At 44.7% G+C, this 16,437-nt stretch overlaps 1 protein-coding gene across 1 annotated transcript in view; it reads right to left on the bottom strand.

Moving 5' to 3' along the window:
* ELK1 (ETS transcription factor ELK1) overlaps window positions 1-16,437 on the bottom strand; it is a 45,567-nt gene that overhangs the window by 12,904 nt on the left and 16,226 nt on the right. Inside the window, exons 5-6 of the mRNA XM_030192388.1 lie at window positions 14,248-14,718; window positions 12,422-12,523 (exon numbers count right to left, since the gene is read on the bottom strand). Of these exons, the coding sequence (XP_030048248.1) occupies window positions 12,422-12,523; window positions 14,248-14,718 (573 nt within the window). The remainder of the gene's footprint in view (window positions 1-12,421; window positions 12,524-14,247; window positions 14,719-16,437) is intronic.

Here is a 16,437-nt window from a genome sequence, read left to right as displayed (position 1 = left end):
AAAGAAAATGGAAAAGCCCAACAATACGTCACATGAGCTTGGAGCAAAAGAACCAATGCAGGCTTCATGGCACGCCTCTGCTGCAACGTATCCTGATAAATAGTAATCTTAGCCTCATTATAGAGAAGTTGAGAAACCTGGCACGCCTTAGCCAAAACCTGCTCATCATCAGAATAGTGAACAAAGCAAGTGATGATATCAAGAGGTGTGTTATCCCAGGGCTCTCTCAAAGCTTGAAGTGCCCTCTCCAAAGGTAATGGCACTGCGTCAGTTTCCACTGCAAGAAGCTGGCGACAAAGCGTATGAACTGTAACAACGTCCTCTGTATCCCCTACCTCAAGAACACCTTTGAACCACAAATTCTTCCTTTTTCCCCAAGTCTCAAGGTCATCCATGTTATAAAGAAGTTCCTCACGGTGATCATAAAGCTGATTAACCCACGTCAGTGAGGTAGAAATGAGGTCCACATGCTCCTCCACTTTAGATTCCAACTCTGCCATGCAGTCTTCCAACTTGCGCAAGTCACAGCTTTAAGACTGTCAATGAGGTTTAATATCTGATCTCAAGATGTCTTGATGTCATCGCATATGTCAGCAAGACATTGTTTTCGTGCCCAAGGACAGCTTTTACCTCCACCAGTGCCAAGAGGTGAATCTGCCACTGAAAGCGCCGTCCGACTCCAATGCTGGGGCTGAGGATGCATAGCGGCGTGTGCTCTTGGCCGCAGGTCTTCCTGTCCCCTTTTTAGCTTCCTTATGCACAGAATTTAGCACTTTGCTCATGGCTCAGAATATCCCAAGTGAAAAACCGTCACTCAAAACCAAGCAACTCTGCTGATGGTGTGGATTTGTGAGGGATGCAAGCGGGGTCAGACAGGAATGAAAGAGCTAAGCTGCCCAGTTACATCACTTCCTCAAAAGGTCTCTATTCTATCCTCATTCTTCTCAATATATCTGCTTGACAGTATTGATCATCTTCTCCTTGATACACTATCCTCACTTGGATTTCAGGGTTCTGTTCTTTCTTGGTTTTCTTATCCACTCCCATTGCACTTTTAGTGTATGCTCTTGGTGGATCCTCCTCCACTTCTATCCCACTATCAGAGGGTGTACCTCAGGGCTGTCTTGGGATCTTTTTTCTCCATCTATACTTATTCCCTCGGTGCCTGATCTCCTCCCATGGTTTTCAGTATCATCTTTACTTATTTTCAGAATTTATATACCACCTACACTTAAGTGGTTTTCTTTTTCAGGTACTGGTACTGTCCCTAATGGGCTCACAATCTAGTATTATATTGTACCTGGGGCAATGGAGGGCTAAGCGACTTGCTCAGTGTCACATGGAACTGAAGAAGGAATTGAACTCAGTTCCACCACATCTTGACCCACTACTGACCGTCAGGCCACTCCTCCTCTCCATTGCACTCCTAGGAACCTGGTATAAGAGGCTTGGGGAAGCTAAGCCTCCCCAGCTGCAAACAGACCTGCATAGCACAGGAATAGTCAGAATTAGCTGCTGCAGCGCATCCTGCTGTGGGACCTGCCACTACCTTCGGTTTCTGCACTGGGTGACAGTCAGCCCCTCCACCCCAGGACTCCCGCTGTTCCCCCCCCCCCCCCAACTCACACACTAGTGCTACGGACAGCGCTCTCAGGTCTCCACCCACTCTAGCAATTATAGCAGGGCTGCCTCAAGACTTGGCCTTCCCCCTATGATGCGTCCTGTCTCCTCTGATACAACTTAACTTCCTGCTTCCGAGAGGGCAGGACGCGACACAGGAAGAACATCGAGTCCCCAAGGCAGGCCTGCTATAATCGCTAGAGTGCAGACCGCAGCAGAGAAAGACATCAAGGCAGCCAAGTATCAATTCGATTCAGATTTATTTCAGACTGCTTCATTGAGGGAGGGTGAGGAGGGAAAGAACAGGATTAAGGTCAGGGACAGGGAGAGACTGGAATGGGAGGAGGGGGGATGAAAATAGAGTGGGTCTAAGAAGGAGAGCAGGCACACCAGGTCTGAAATTGAAGACATGGAAGGCATTATCTACCTTTACATCATGACTGCAGGTGTTCCTCAATGGCAAGAAAATACTCTCTATTCTACTGCTGTTAGATTGATTTCCATCCAAGTGTCCATTGATTTCTAAAGTGTACCACAGCCAGTAGTGCATCAGGAAGCCAGAGACACAACAATAAAGCAGTTCAAGTACAAGCATATACATTTTGCAGCCTTTTCATTCATCAGTTTACCAAATGGGTTGTGTCATGTTAATAAATGTTTAGTAGTAGTAGTAGATATGACTTTCTGAAGTGATCTAATCACTATCGGATACTTATAAACAACATTATGCTACAGTGTGAAAGTCATTATGTGGAGGGAAGTTTAGAGCAGGGGCTAAGAACCAGGGGTGCCTGGTTCAAACCATGGCAGTTTCTTGTGATCTTGGGCAAATTACTTAACTCTACTGCTGAAAACACAAAATATTTTACACTAATATATCTCTTTATCTTGGATCCTTAACTGTGCCCTTCGACATAAGTAGAACTCTGAGATCAATATCACAGCATAGACTGATCATTCCTCCTATTACTGGATATCCATTCGCAAGAGTGCATTATTTTGTCTGGCACCTGCTTTATGGAACCAGTTTCCTACAAATATTTGGGAAAAAGAATCTTTGCCTAAATTTAACAAAAAAGACTGAAAACATAGGGCCTCTACGGAGGGGCTGGCATCATCTAGGAACACTTTTTTCAATGCACTTTAACTTGTCTAAGATATATATAGATATGGGTAGATAGATATACACACATATACACATACTGAAGTCTTCACTGTTTTAATGATGGTGCCACTTTATTCTTTGACATATAATACATATCTAATATCTACATTTAATAAAAGGTACTACTTGTGACTATTTTACTTTTTTTTTTGTCTGTTGTCAGACAATAATGGATGCAAGCCCCACCCCCTTTAGTCTCTCCAAACAGTTGGGCCACTGACTGCCTATTATTCCACTAACCATTAGGCTGCTACTCCACTCCCAGATCTACCTCTCCACACTAGAAATTCCAGCAGGAATCCAGGCTCAAGTCTCAACCTGCCATTGCTGCCTGGATGTCCCGCTGCCATCTGAAACTAAACACGGCCAAGACTGAGCTTCTTATCTTTCCTCCTAAACCCACCTCTCCTCTATCTCTGTGGATAACACTCTCATCATCTTGAAACCTTGAGGTCACCCGACTCCTCTCGCTTTTTCTCTGCGCATATCCAACAGGCTGTTAAAACCTGTTTTTCTTTCTCTATAATCACCAAAATTCATCCCTTCCTTTCTGAGCACACCACCAAAACCTTTATCCACACTCTTATTACCTCACACTTTGACTACTGCAACTTGCTTCTCACAGGTCGCCCACTAAGCCATCTCGCCCCTCCCCATCAATCCATTCAAAATTATGCTGCATTATTTTATTCTGCCAGTGTCACTACTTTCAGATTAGCCCTCTCAAGTCACTTCATTGGTGCCATATCCGTTTCTGCACACAGTTCAAACTCCTATTATTGACTTACATAAGAATAGACATAATGGGTCAGACCAATGGTCCATCTAGCCTGGTTTCCTGCTTCCAGCAATGGCCATTTCAGGTCACAAGTACCTGACAGAATCCCAAATAGTAGCAAGATTCATACTACTGATCCCAGGGACAAGCAGTGGCTTTCCCCATATCTATCTCAATAGCAGACTATGGACTTTTCCTCAATGAACATGTCCAAACCTTTTTTAAACCCAAATATGCTTACTGCTGATACCACATCCTCTGGCATCAAGTTCCAGAACTTAACTATTCATTGAGTGAAAAAATATTTTCTCTTGTTCGTTTTAAAAGTAGTACCATGTAACTTCCTTGAGTGACCCCTAGTGTTTGTACTTTTTGAAAGAGTAAAAAAAAAAAAAAGATTTACATTTACCCGTTCCACACCAAAAAGTATTTTCTAGACCTCTATCATATCCCCCCTCAGCCATCTCTTTTCCAAGCTGAAGAGTCCTAACCTCTTAAGCCTTTTCTCATATGAGAGGAGTTCCATCCCCTTAATCATTTGTTCGCCCTTGTTTGAACCTTTTCTAATTCTGCTATATCTTTTAAAACCAAGGTGCACCATGGAGCAATACAGGGTATTATAATATTCTTTGTCTTATTTTCTATCCCTTTCCTAATACAGTGATACCTCGGTTTTCGTTGATAATCCGTCCGAAAACAATCAATGAAAACCGAAACAGACAAAAACCGAGGCAATTATTTCCATATGAATCAATGCAAATCCAATTAATTCGTTCTAGACACTCCAAAATACATACCAAAAACACATTTTATAGAGAATAAATATAGTCCCATGATGGAGCTAAAGGAAAGGGTTAACTTATTAACAAGGGAAACACTTAACAGGGAAAATGAGATTTGAGCACATGTGATTTTATCTTGCGTGCGTTGCGTTAGACGCGCGGGGTGATGCTCACACAACGAGAAACAACGCCACAATGAGCAGGAGAATGCGTGGGTTGCCCTTTGTTTTCACAAAATTAGCAACAAAAACCGAGGCAACTAACGAAATCAGAGACAAATTTTTCACTGATAAAAATCAATGAAAACCGAAACCGACAATAACCGAAGTCAACGAAAACCGAGGTTTCACTGTAATTTATAGTAAGAAGATTTCAGCATATTGCCTACCATGAAACCTAGATCTTTTTCTTGGGTGCTGACTCCTAAGGTGGACCCTAGCATCAAGTAACTATGATTTGGATTATACTTCCCAATGTGCATCACTTTGCATTTGTCCACATTAAATTTCATCTGCCATTTGAATGCCCAGTCTTCCAACTTCTGAAGGTCTTCCTGCAACTTTTCACAATCCGTATGTGTTCTAACAACTCTCAATAGTTTTGTGTCGTCTACAAATTTAATCACCTCACTCATTCCCATTTCCAAATCATTAATAAATATGTTAAATAGCACCAGTGCCTGCACAGATCCTTGGGGCACTCCATTATTCACCCTCCTCCACTGAGAGAATTGGTCGTTTAACCCTACCTTCTGTTTTCTATTCATCAACCAATTCCTAAGCCACAACAGAACATTGCCGCTTATCCCATGACTAATTTTCTCAGGAGACTTTCATGAAAAACTTCTCAAAACCTTTCTGAAAATCTAGGTACACTACATCAACCATCTCACCTCATGTTTATTCACACCTTCAAAGAAATGAAGCAAATTGGTGAGGCAAGACTTCCCTTGGCTGAATCTATGTTGACTCTTGTGGTGAAACAGGGAATTTTCCTGCTTGTAAATTATATAGCTATCAGTGTTGCCAGGTGGGCGGTTTTACCGCCCAATTGGGCGGTTTTCCGCGACCCGCCGCAGGAAATTTTTGCCCGCGGCGGGTTGCGGTTTTTTGGGCTTCTTTTTTGTCTTTTGGGCGGTTTTTTTTGGCGTTTTTTTCGGCCGCAGGGGGCGGGGTTAGTGACGTTCTGGGCGGGGCCGATGACGAGGGAGGCGGGGCCGATGATGGCAGGGGCAGGGTTGATGACGGCAGGGGCGGGGTTGGTGACGCGGGGGTGGGGGTGTCAGGGGGGGGGGTTGAGTTTGGGCGGGTTTTGGGCTGGATTTAGGCTGGTTTGGGTGGGAAAAAAATTTTCCACCTGGCAACCCTGATAGCTATTGTTTATGATGTGTATTTCCTTTATTTGGCCAGCAGGTGGTGACTGTCTATTTGTAAAGTTCTTGCAGAACTGTAAATTTCTTTTTCCTTCCAAAAGCTGTTAGCTTAAGCTGTGAAGTAATTTTTTTTTAGTTGCAGATAAGGGAGTGGAAAGAGAAGGTTCTCTTTTCCTGAGACCTTGTGAAACAGACTTCATAACCTGTGAGCAGCTATATCTTGTTCCTGAACTCCCCATGTACTATTTAGGTAGTAGATAAATGTTTAGATAACTCATATTCAGTTATCTGTTATTGCCTGTTAATTTTCCATCTGTTTTATATGGTTCACTGTTCAAATCTTGTGACAATAAACCTATTAGTTATTGGCTCTGATGTCTTGGACTGACTACGAATCCTGGTGGTTTGTGTTTTGGGTCTGTGAGTGCTTTCTAGGAACCGTGGGTCCCCTGGGAGTGAGCCCCAGTAACCTAGAAATCACTGGGGAATAATATGAGAGTGGGAGACTCGCCCAGAGGCAAGCAAGACCCAGTCGGTGGGGTGGAGAATGCTAGTGTAGAGCACAAGCGGCAGGTGCAGGCGGACCTGAGGTGTGCTGGGGACAGACCCTCCAGGTGGGTGCTAGGCGTTTTGTCACAACTCTGTCCCATTAAACCATGTTTGTCTATGTTTTCAGTGATTTTATTTTTTATAATAGTTCCCACTATTTTGCCCAGCACTGACATCAGGCTTACCGATCTAATTTCCCAGTTCACCTTGGATACCTTTTTAATAATAGGAGTTACATTGGCCACCCTGCAATCTTTCAGAACCATGGACAATTTTAATGACAGATCACTAACAGCAAATCTGCAATTTTATGAGTTCTTTCAGTACCCTAGGATATATACCACCTGGTGCAAGTGATTTACTACTCTTTAATTTGTCAATTTGGCTCAGTAAATCTCCTGGTTCACTGAGATTTCTTTCAGTTCTTCTGCATCATCACTCTTGAAAACAATCTCTGGTACAGGTAGATCTCTTACATCATCTTCAGTAAAAACAAAGGTAAAGAATTAATTCAGCCTCTCTGCTATGGCACTGTCCTCCCCAAGTGCCCTTTTTACTCCTTGATGATCTAACAGTACCATGGATTCCCTCAAGTGCATTCACTCTGCAGCTCCTCTCCACTCTTCTCTCCCTACCCTCCTCCCCAGGAGCTCCGTTCATCGGTGAAATCTCTCTTATCTGTACCCTTCTCCTCCAACGCCAACTCCAAAATCCGTTCCTTTTGTCCTGCTGCACCATATGCCTGGAATAGACTTCCTGATTTGATACGTCAAGCTCCCACCATTTTTAGGCTGCTTTTAACTCTTAAATCCTATTCACTTGTTCAGTACCCATGTCGGTTTATCATATCCGCCATCATTCCCTAATCCCTCATCTGTCTTGATTAGATTGTAAGCTCTGTCCAGGACTGACCGTCTCTTACACGTTTAGCATATGGTGCTGTGTACATCTAGTAGCGTTATAGAATTAATTCTTAGTAGTAGTTATTGCCTAGGAGAAAAAATTCTGCTGTGAAAGGTAGGAGAAAACAAAAAGAATATATGTGTGTGAGAGAGAGCGAGAGAAGCTGGGTGACTGGGAGTGGAGCTGTGGGGAAAAGAATAGAGATATCTATGAAAGGAGCTGAAAAAGGTTTCTGACAGGGAGAGATAATTATACTGTGAAGGGATGGAATAGGCAGAAACTGTATAAAGAAAAGAGGTCAGGTAATCGGAAAAGGCTGAGAGTGAAGCTGAAGGGAGAGGATTAGAAAGGGGAGAGAGAATGCTGCTGTGAAAGGGTAGAAAAATCAGAAAGGAACAGTAAGGGGGTGAAGGGCTGGGCAGTGTTGCCAGGTGGAAAATTTTTTTCCCACCCAATCCAGCACAAAAACCGCCCAAAACCCGCCCAAACTCAAACCCCGCCCCTGACACCCCCACCCCCGCGTCATCACCCCCGCCGTCATCACCCCCGCCCCCGCCATCGGCCCCGCCTCCCACGTCATCGGCCCCGCCTCCTACGTCACTAACCCCGCCCAAAAACGTCATTAACCCCGCCCCCGCGGCCGAAAAAGCAGCCCAAAAAACCGCCCTGAAGCCCAAAAAGCAGCCCAAAAAACCGCAACCCGCCACGGGCAAAAATTTCCCGCGGCGGGTCGCGGAAAACCGCCCACCTGGCAACACTGGGGCTGGGTGATCAGGACAGGCACTGGTAGTGGAGCTGTGGAGAGAGGAATAGAGGGGAGCTAAGAAGAGGTAAAAGGGAATTGAAAGCTGTTATTGTTTGAGAAAGAGAGCCTTGCTGTAAATAGCTGGAAGTGTCTGAAAGCTCTAGAGAGAAGAGAAGCTGAGTGACGGGGACAGCAACTGGGAATGTAGCTGTGTGAGTGGAAAAGAAACAGGATGTGAGTGAGAGAAACTGAGGGAGAGAGCATGGGCTATAAAGGGGGAAGAGATCTGGGAGGAGACATGATTTTGAAGAGAGGAAGAAGAGCAGGCAGAGGAGACACAGGATGAAAAAGAAAGAGGAGCTGAAAGATGGAGTGCATCTTTGTGGTATTGGGAAAAGAGGGGCTGACAGAAAGGTGAGGTAGTAAGGGAGTGACCTAGAAGGAAGCGAGACGGGCTATGGAGAATCAAACACACGGAGTAAAGAGAAATGAAAGAAATCAGAAGACTGGAAAAGAATTTGTAAAAGACAAACTAAGGCAGAGAGGAAGCATAAGAAAAGACCAAGTATAAGAAGAGATAGAGGATATAAGTCAAGCTATAGACATAAAAGAATAAACTTCTGTGCTAGCTGGGCTGGGTCAAGGGTGGGGAATAGCTGGTATTTTGCCATTCTCCAGCCCTATGGTCACCAGGATATACAAGTTATTCTACTGAAGGGACAAGGGGGAACAGAGGGAGTTTTGGCACTATATGATGCCATGATCTGAAAAAGTTTTGTAATGAAGAGGACCTATAGTTAAGTCTCAACTTGAAAGAGAAATGGAGAGGAACATAGTGTTCCTTTTTTTTACAAAATAACCATCCTGCCTGATTGTGGGTGGTATGGATAGGCCAGGCAGGACAGGAAGGGATAGGACTGTGGTATGATCTCATTTATCAGACTCTTACTATTCCGCTTTGGTTGCATAAGAAAAGAAAGGCTGTGGGGGAGAGAAGAGAAGAAAAGTGAGGTGGCGTAAACTGGTGGGGATGAGGTGAGGCTGCAGAGTAAGAGAGACTGGTGGGACATTCAGTGCTCCCCTTGCTCTTCTTTTAGCCATCAGTCCTTCCAGTGTGTGCACTACCTGTTGTGCTCTACATCTAACTATGATCTGGCCAGCTGTGCCCATGACCCTGCCATACTGTTTTTCCTTTTTACAAATGTGGACGTTAAGTGATCACACCTTAAATATAGGAATACTTTTGGCCACTTACTCTAGTATTCTATAAAGGAAGTACACACCTACTTTTCTTTATAAAAAAGGCTTCAAATAGGCACATTCTTGGTGCCTAAATCTAGGCATTCCCTTCTAGAATTACCTTCTATGTGGGCGCCAACATTTAACTGCACATATGCGCACAAATGCCAATATTTTGGCTATAACATGGCACCTAAATGTAAGGGTGCATAGTTTGAAGATGGCTGTAAACACAGGTGGATTCTGGATGGAGAATGGCCAGAGTGCACAGTTACACATGGAAATTGTTGAATATTATAATTTACACGTTTTCGACAAATTCTGTTGCAAGAATGTTCACCAGCACATATGCTCTACTATGCCAGTATTCTATAAAGGAAAGCAGGCGCCTACGTTCCTTTTTGGAAAAGGTTCCAAATAGTGCTGTAAAACTAGCACCACAACAGCATGGGGACATAACGCCCCTATGATCAAAGCTAACAGCATACAAAATTATGCGCGCTATTAGCTTCTATCAACAGGCGCAATCCTCACGCAGAAGCTGTTTGAGGTCTGGGCTGCTTCCAGGTACGGGGGGGGGGGGGGGGGTTGGGAGGGGCACTAGACTACCAGGCTAAGATGGGAAGGAGGGTGCGGCTAAGGGGGGGGGATTCTGTTGGGGGGGGACCGCAAGCACTCAAATGCATGATGGACAGGGTCTCCCAATTCCTCCCCATGCCCTGGCAAACCCTAACCCCAGCTCCGAGCTGGTGTAGGGTTTGGCACAGGAGCAGCGCCCTTGTTTGGCATGCTGCCCACCGAGCATTGGGGAGGAATACTAATGTCTCTGTTTAGCATGTATTTGCATGCTATTAGAATTCAGAGCCAGCAAGCTCATTGTTACACACGCTCGCCGGCTCTGATCATGGAGTGCAGGCAAACATGGGCGCTAGTCTAATGTTAATGGCCTCGAGTGCGTTTGCCTGTGATCATCCCCTTGTTGGTGCTTAAATGTAGATGGGTCTTTTCAGAATTTCCCTTCACATGTTTAAAAATGTTCTCTCACTGAGTCTGCCTATCAGCTGCCTCTCTTGTACTTCTGCTTTACAAATATCGTGAACCTTTCAAAAGGGTGCATTACTACTTTGTCTGCCTCTAACTCAGAAGGCAAGTGTGACAAGTAGCTGAGAACTGATCCCTCTCAGATCACCATAAGGGAACCAGTGGACATTTTCATCTGTTCTTGCAGTCAGAGGCTACAGTTCCTCACTGATTCCCAACTATACTGACATGCTAAGAAGGACCAGTGCTTTTTTGTAGGAAAAAAGGTACCGGTACTCATTATGGGCGGGGTCACCACCCCTGATAGCCACACCCACATTAGCCACACCCTTTATACTAGCCATGGTGCATATAAACAGGCATCATTGAAAATATACCAGTATAGAAGAAAAAAAAATAAGATGTGATTTTTTTTCCATTATAAATCATTTCTGTAAGCTGATACAGCTCCAGTATATACCCAGTGCAAAATAAGACAGCAGATGTAAATTCTCAAATTAGACATATTCCAAACACTAAAATGAAAATAAAATGATTTTTTCTACCTTTGTCTGGTGACTGTTTTTCTCACCATATTGGTCCCAGTCTCTGATTCTGCTGCTCTCTATGGCTTCCTTTCCATTTATTTCTTTACTTTCCTCCTTTCTTCTTCATTTCTTGCCCTACGTCCATATGTAAAAGTTGGGTCCTCCTCCGTGGAATTGACTGGAGGAGGTATAATGTGGATCCAGCTTTTGCCTATTTTCTCCATCCATATGCAGTTTTTCTCCTCTCTTCCCTTTTCCTCATCTCTAGCCATGTCCATCTTCTTTTCTCTTTACGCCCCTCCACCCATGTCCAGCATTTCTCCTCTCTCCTCCCCTCCATCCATGTCCAGCATTTCTTCTCTCTTCTCTCCCCTGTATCCATATCCAGCAATAATTCTCTCTCCCCTCTCCTCCGTCCAAGTCCAGCATTCCTCCTCTCTCCCCATCCATCCATGTCCAGCAATTCTCCTCTATCCCCTGCCCTCACCTCCAGCAATTCTCCTCTCTCTCCTGTTCTCCTCTCCATTTTCAGCATTTCTCCTCTCTTCCCTGTCCAGCATCTCTTCTCTCCCCTGCTCTCCCATGTCCAGCGATTCTCTCCTGTCCCGTCCTCCCCTGCCATCCATGTCCAGCAATTCTCCTCTCTCCCCTGCCCTCCCTTCCCATCCATGTCCAGCGATTCTCTCTTCCCTGCCCTCCCCTCCCATTCATGTCCAGTATGTCTCTTCTCTCCCCTGTTCTCCCATCCATGTCCAGCGATTCTCCTCTCTCCCCTGCCCTCCCCTCCCATGTCCAGCGATTCTCCTCTCTCCCCTGCCCTCCCCTCTCATCCATGTCCAGCGATTCTCCTCTCTCCCCTGATCTCCCTCCCATCCATGTCCATCATGTCTCCTCTCTCCCCGCCCCTCCCCTCTCATCCATGTCCAGCGATTCTCCTTTCCCAGTCCTCCCTTGCCATCCATGTCCAACGATTCTTTTCTCCTCCGTCCTCTCCTAATATCCATATCCAGTGATTCTGCCTCCCCTTGCCCATCCTCCTTCTCCCTCTGCCTGCCTGCCTGAAAGCCCAGGCCCCCAGCATCAGCCAGTGCAGCAATTAAGAGAGAGGCTGCCAGCGTCAGGGCCTTCCCTCTGCGAGTCCCGCCTACTTTATTTCAACTCCCTGTTTCCGCATAGGCGGGACTCGCAGAGGGAAGGCCCCGACACTGGCAGCCTCTCAATCGCTGCACCGCGCTGCTGAGTCACTAAAAAAAAGTAAGGAGGGAAGAGGGGAGCAAGAGGAAGGGTGCAGGACTCATCGGGGGGGGGGGGGGGGGGGGGGGGGGGGAAGATGCCGGTATGCCATACCGGTACGTATTGGCACCAAAAAAAAAAAACCCTGAGGACACTATCTGCAGTAAATCACATTTCAAGGAAAATGAACTTTTCTTAACATTCCTTTGCCAACCTGACAATATATTTCCAAAGTTGTTTTATTTCCATAATATATTGTCAAGTTGGCAAAGGAATGTTTAGAAGAGTTCACTTTCCTTGAAATGTGATTTACTAAAGAGAATGCTCCTGCTTAGCAGGGCAGTATAAGATTAATTCTCTACAATACTAACTAGAAAACTGAGCTGAAATAACAATCCATCTTCCAGCTCAGGCTGTACATCTGTAACCCTGGGGAGATAAGAGGTGGCAAGTTGAAAAAGACATACCTGGAAGGAAAGTTTGGCTGGACTGCGGGGGGCAATAGGACTTAAGGTACTCCAGAAATGGATGGCAGGGGGCAGGGAGTTTGGGGTCAGCAGCACAGGGGTCTGAAAGAGAAATAAAATGTTCTAGTTAATATACTATTCTGGGGAACAGAAAAAAATTAACATGTCCACCAAGTACAGAGAATAGGGTTGCTACACGAGCTGACTATACGTTATGGGGTCGATATTCAAAGCAATTTCAGTAGCCAAATTTGGCTTCTGCCTGTTTAAATCGCTCGTCTGGGGCTAACTAGGCATATTCAGCAGCACTTAACCAGACATTGCCGCTGAAAACCTGGTTAGTGCCTAACCCAGAACTGGCTATATTGTGGAAATTGTTGGGGTGGTGTCCGCACCTCGCTAGTATTCAGCACTCAAGCAGCTAGGATAACTGCATAAAACACAGTCCTATCTTTATGCCGCCCACCAGAGGAGAAAGTACCAGTGGCATAGCCAGACCTCAAATACTGGATGGGCACAGAGTCCTTTACAGCCCCCCTTTCCCAGTATCCCCTACCCCAAGTCAATTAAAATACTCGAGCTGGAGGGGATCACCAAGTCTCACTAGCTGAAGACCTTTTTAAAAGGTGACCAAACTCCCTTCAGCACAGCTCAGCAGTCAGTGGCAGCTTTAGAGAGCCACTTGATGCATGCTCAGTTTTCGCACATCAGGTGCCAGCTGACTGCCAAGCTGCACGAAGGAGTTCAGAACACCTTTGAGGAAATCTTCTGCTGGCAAGGTTTGGGAAGCCCTGCCAGCTGAAGTAAGGGTGCACCACTACTGGGTGGGCCTGAGCTCAAAGAAGGTGGGTCTTTGTCCATCCATGGTCACAGCACTGGAAAGCACCCACAAATATTTGACCTCCTTTTTTCACAGATGTTTGTTCCCAGCTGAAATAAAGCATTTACTTTTGAAAATACAAAGGTACATGCGTTTTAGTTTCTGCTCTCTCCTCATCCCAAATACATCCAAGTGAAGGCATCATGGAACTAGGTACACAGATTTTACCCACCTACAGAGTGGGTAGTTTTCAAAGAGCCCATTTCTGTTGGTATAACACTTTTACCCCCACCCCCACAGGATTGGCTTTGATAACTGCCCTGCATACAGACAAAATCTGCTAAAACATTCATTATATTATGCATTTGAGTGATGATTAAAGGGTCAATATATTCTTTGGTGGTAATTTTATAAAGGATTATTGCACACAATCCATGTTGTATGTGCTTCGAAGGTCCCTTATAAAATTTACCCCATACACAACTGTGACAAGTACATATCTTTCTGTGGCGTGGTTGAGAGCAGAGTTTGGGTACAGCCTGGGTGAGTCACAAAGCCCAAATACGGTTATAAATACACACTTACATGCATTCTTCAGCCATGTACATTTACACCAGTTTCCAAGCTGCTGTAAATGTATGCAGCTGTATTCTAGACAAAATTTCAGCAAGTTTTGTGAGGTTATTTTACAGACACACAGGTACCTGTGTGTCTTCAGGACATAGCCTCCGAGTAGGTACCTGCTTGGCCTCCCAACTAAAAACCTGTTATAAAATTACTCTTAAGGTTAACTCCCCTCCATTTCATGGAAGGAGATGTAGTCCTATTTTTGGGGAAATGTCAGAATTACATCTCCATGCAAGGAATGGAAAAAAAAAATCAGCACTCAACTAAGTGAGATTGTAACCTGAGGACAGATTCCGAGAAAGCAATTACTTTTCTGTCCGTATTAAAGTTAAGATGGAGAGACTTGTAGAAGTGTAAACTATTCATGACTTACACTCACCAAAGCATGGGATGTGATAACGGTGGGGGTCAGGGCGCTGCCTCCACTCCCTGGTGCCAGCAGTGAGCTTACTGTTGCACTGATCTTGTCCTGACTCACGCTGGGGCCAAGGAGATTGGACGAAGATGGGAGCTCCAAGTCCTTGGGCTTGCGGCCCTTTTGGGGTGGTGCCTCCATGGGTGTGGGGTGTTCTTCTTTCACCTCCTCCACCCCTTGCTGGAGCATCGGCCTCACTTCTTGAATGTCCATAGAGTCTATCTCCAGGTCTTCCTCTTTCTTCACTGTTGACATCACTTCCCGATTCAACTCTTCCTCCTTTACCTCCTCTGAGCTCTGAATTCTGACCTCAGGCAATGAGGCTAGGAACGCTTGCTGAGTGTGTAGCTCCTCACCCCCATCCATGCTGCCGGTTAGTGATTCCTCCTCTGTGTACTCAACTTTAACTTCTGGTGGGGGTGGAGCTACAATAATCTTAAAATATAAAATAAGTAGAAAGTTTTTATGAAAACCAGAATCAACAGCAGATTCCTCAAAATAAACATGGCTCTGATTAGTTTCTCAGCTCTTTAGTACCAAATTTCTTTTTTCTGTGATGACAAGTTACCCAGTTCCAGGCTGGCGATTCAGACAGACCTGGATTTTTGACCTCCCCATCCTGATGTATAATGGGGACTTGTAGCACTGATTTCAATGAGCAGGATCAGGTACTACAAAATCCCACAAGTCTCTAGCCTGAACTGGGTAATTTGGCAAACCTGTTTTTCTAACAGACTACTAAGCATGCGTGAGGAGTCCTGGTGTTGGCAAGCTGGAGGAATGCTACCGACTTCCTCTGAAGGGGGGTGGCTCCAGCAGTGAATCTCTGGCTCGCAGGGCTTTGGGATACCCACCAGCAAAGGTATTATTTTTAACGTGGGAGGGGGGAGAAAAAATGCATTACCTCCCCAGTCCACCCCTAGCCTCCCCCCCCCCCCCCAAAAAAAAAACTGGCTCCACCCTAATTGTTTGCTTGTTTCTGATTTTGTCATCAACTGTTTTTATTGAGTTTTTAAAACGTGATCATAACAGAAACAAAGTTTACAGAAACAGAGCTATGCATCTGTATCAAAGTTAAAGTTTCTTAATATTTATAAGAACAAAATATAAACAGTATGATAGAAACAAAAACAGCCATTGTGCAAACATCATACAAGAAAATCTTTCATTGAGACAGTCTAACATTGCCATATCTTTGCAATTTCCTGGTTAGTATGTACAGTGTTAATGTTATTAAAATGTTAGTATTACCACATTTAATATTTTTATTTATGCAACTCCCTATAAAAATTCTCTCATTTCCTTTAGAGAAATACAGAATCTGTTCTCTAAATTTGTTTAGCAAAAGAAAAGAAATCTAGAATCCCTTTTACAGTTATGTTAGCTCCCAGATTTTTAGAAGGGGAAGGTATCTCTTGTGTTAAAAATTATTATTGGAGGAGTTCCAGTGACATAACTGATAAGATAGCAGCTTAGCCCCAGAGCTCCGTCAGACCAGCATTTCAAAGTGGAAAACGTGCGTTTCCTTACTAGAATTTCTCAACCACAAGTACTTACGTGTTATTAGAACCTCAGCAGATTGTGTAATGATGTCCAAGAAGCAAGCTGGGGAGATAAAGCATCTCCCCTGCAACTGGATGAGTGGCCTAGTGGTTAGGGTGGTGGACTTTGGTCCTGGGGAACTGAGGAACTGAGTTCGATTCCCGGCACAGGCAGCTCCTTGTGACTCTGGGCAAGTCACTTAACCCTCCATTGCCTGCTGAATTGAGCCTGCCATGAGTGGGAAAGCGCGGGGTACAAATGTAACAAAAAAAAAAAATCTCCCCTGCAATTGGATGATTTAGATGAAACTGACATTCTGGAAGCCTCGAGACCCCTTTATAAAACGGGACATGCAGTTATTACTTCTTGATCTCAAACGATCTTTGAAAAAAGATACAGCAGCTCGTATCAACAAACTCAAGGCCTTGATATACAATATTCGGGGTTGCCTAGAGGATCTGGGCTTGAGACTAGAGGAAGCGGAACGTTTGGAAGAACTAGAACAAAAAAAATACCTCTACAACGTAATACTTGGATTGCACTAACTTAACAGTAACTGCCTTAACTGAGAAAGTTTGAAAAATAGACTATGTCATCACAACGTTCGCTTTC

The sequence above is a fragment of the Microcaecilia unicolor genome, chromosome 2 (assembly GCF_901765095.1).
Source record: "Microcaecilia unicolor chromosome 2, aMicUni1.1, whole genome shotgun sequence".
NCBI lineage: Eukaryota > Metazoa > Chordata > Amphibia > Gymnophiona > Siphonopidae > Microcaecilia > Microcaecilia unicolor.
Note: the sequence above shows the minus strand (reverse complement) of the source record. Positions and strands in the feature narration are given on the sequence as shown.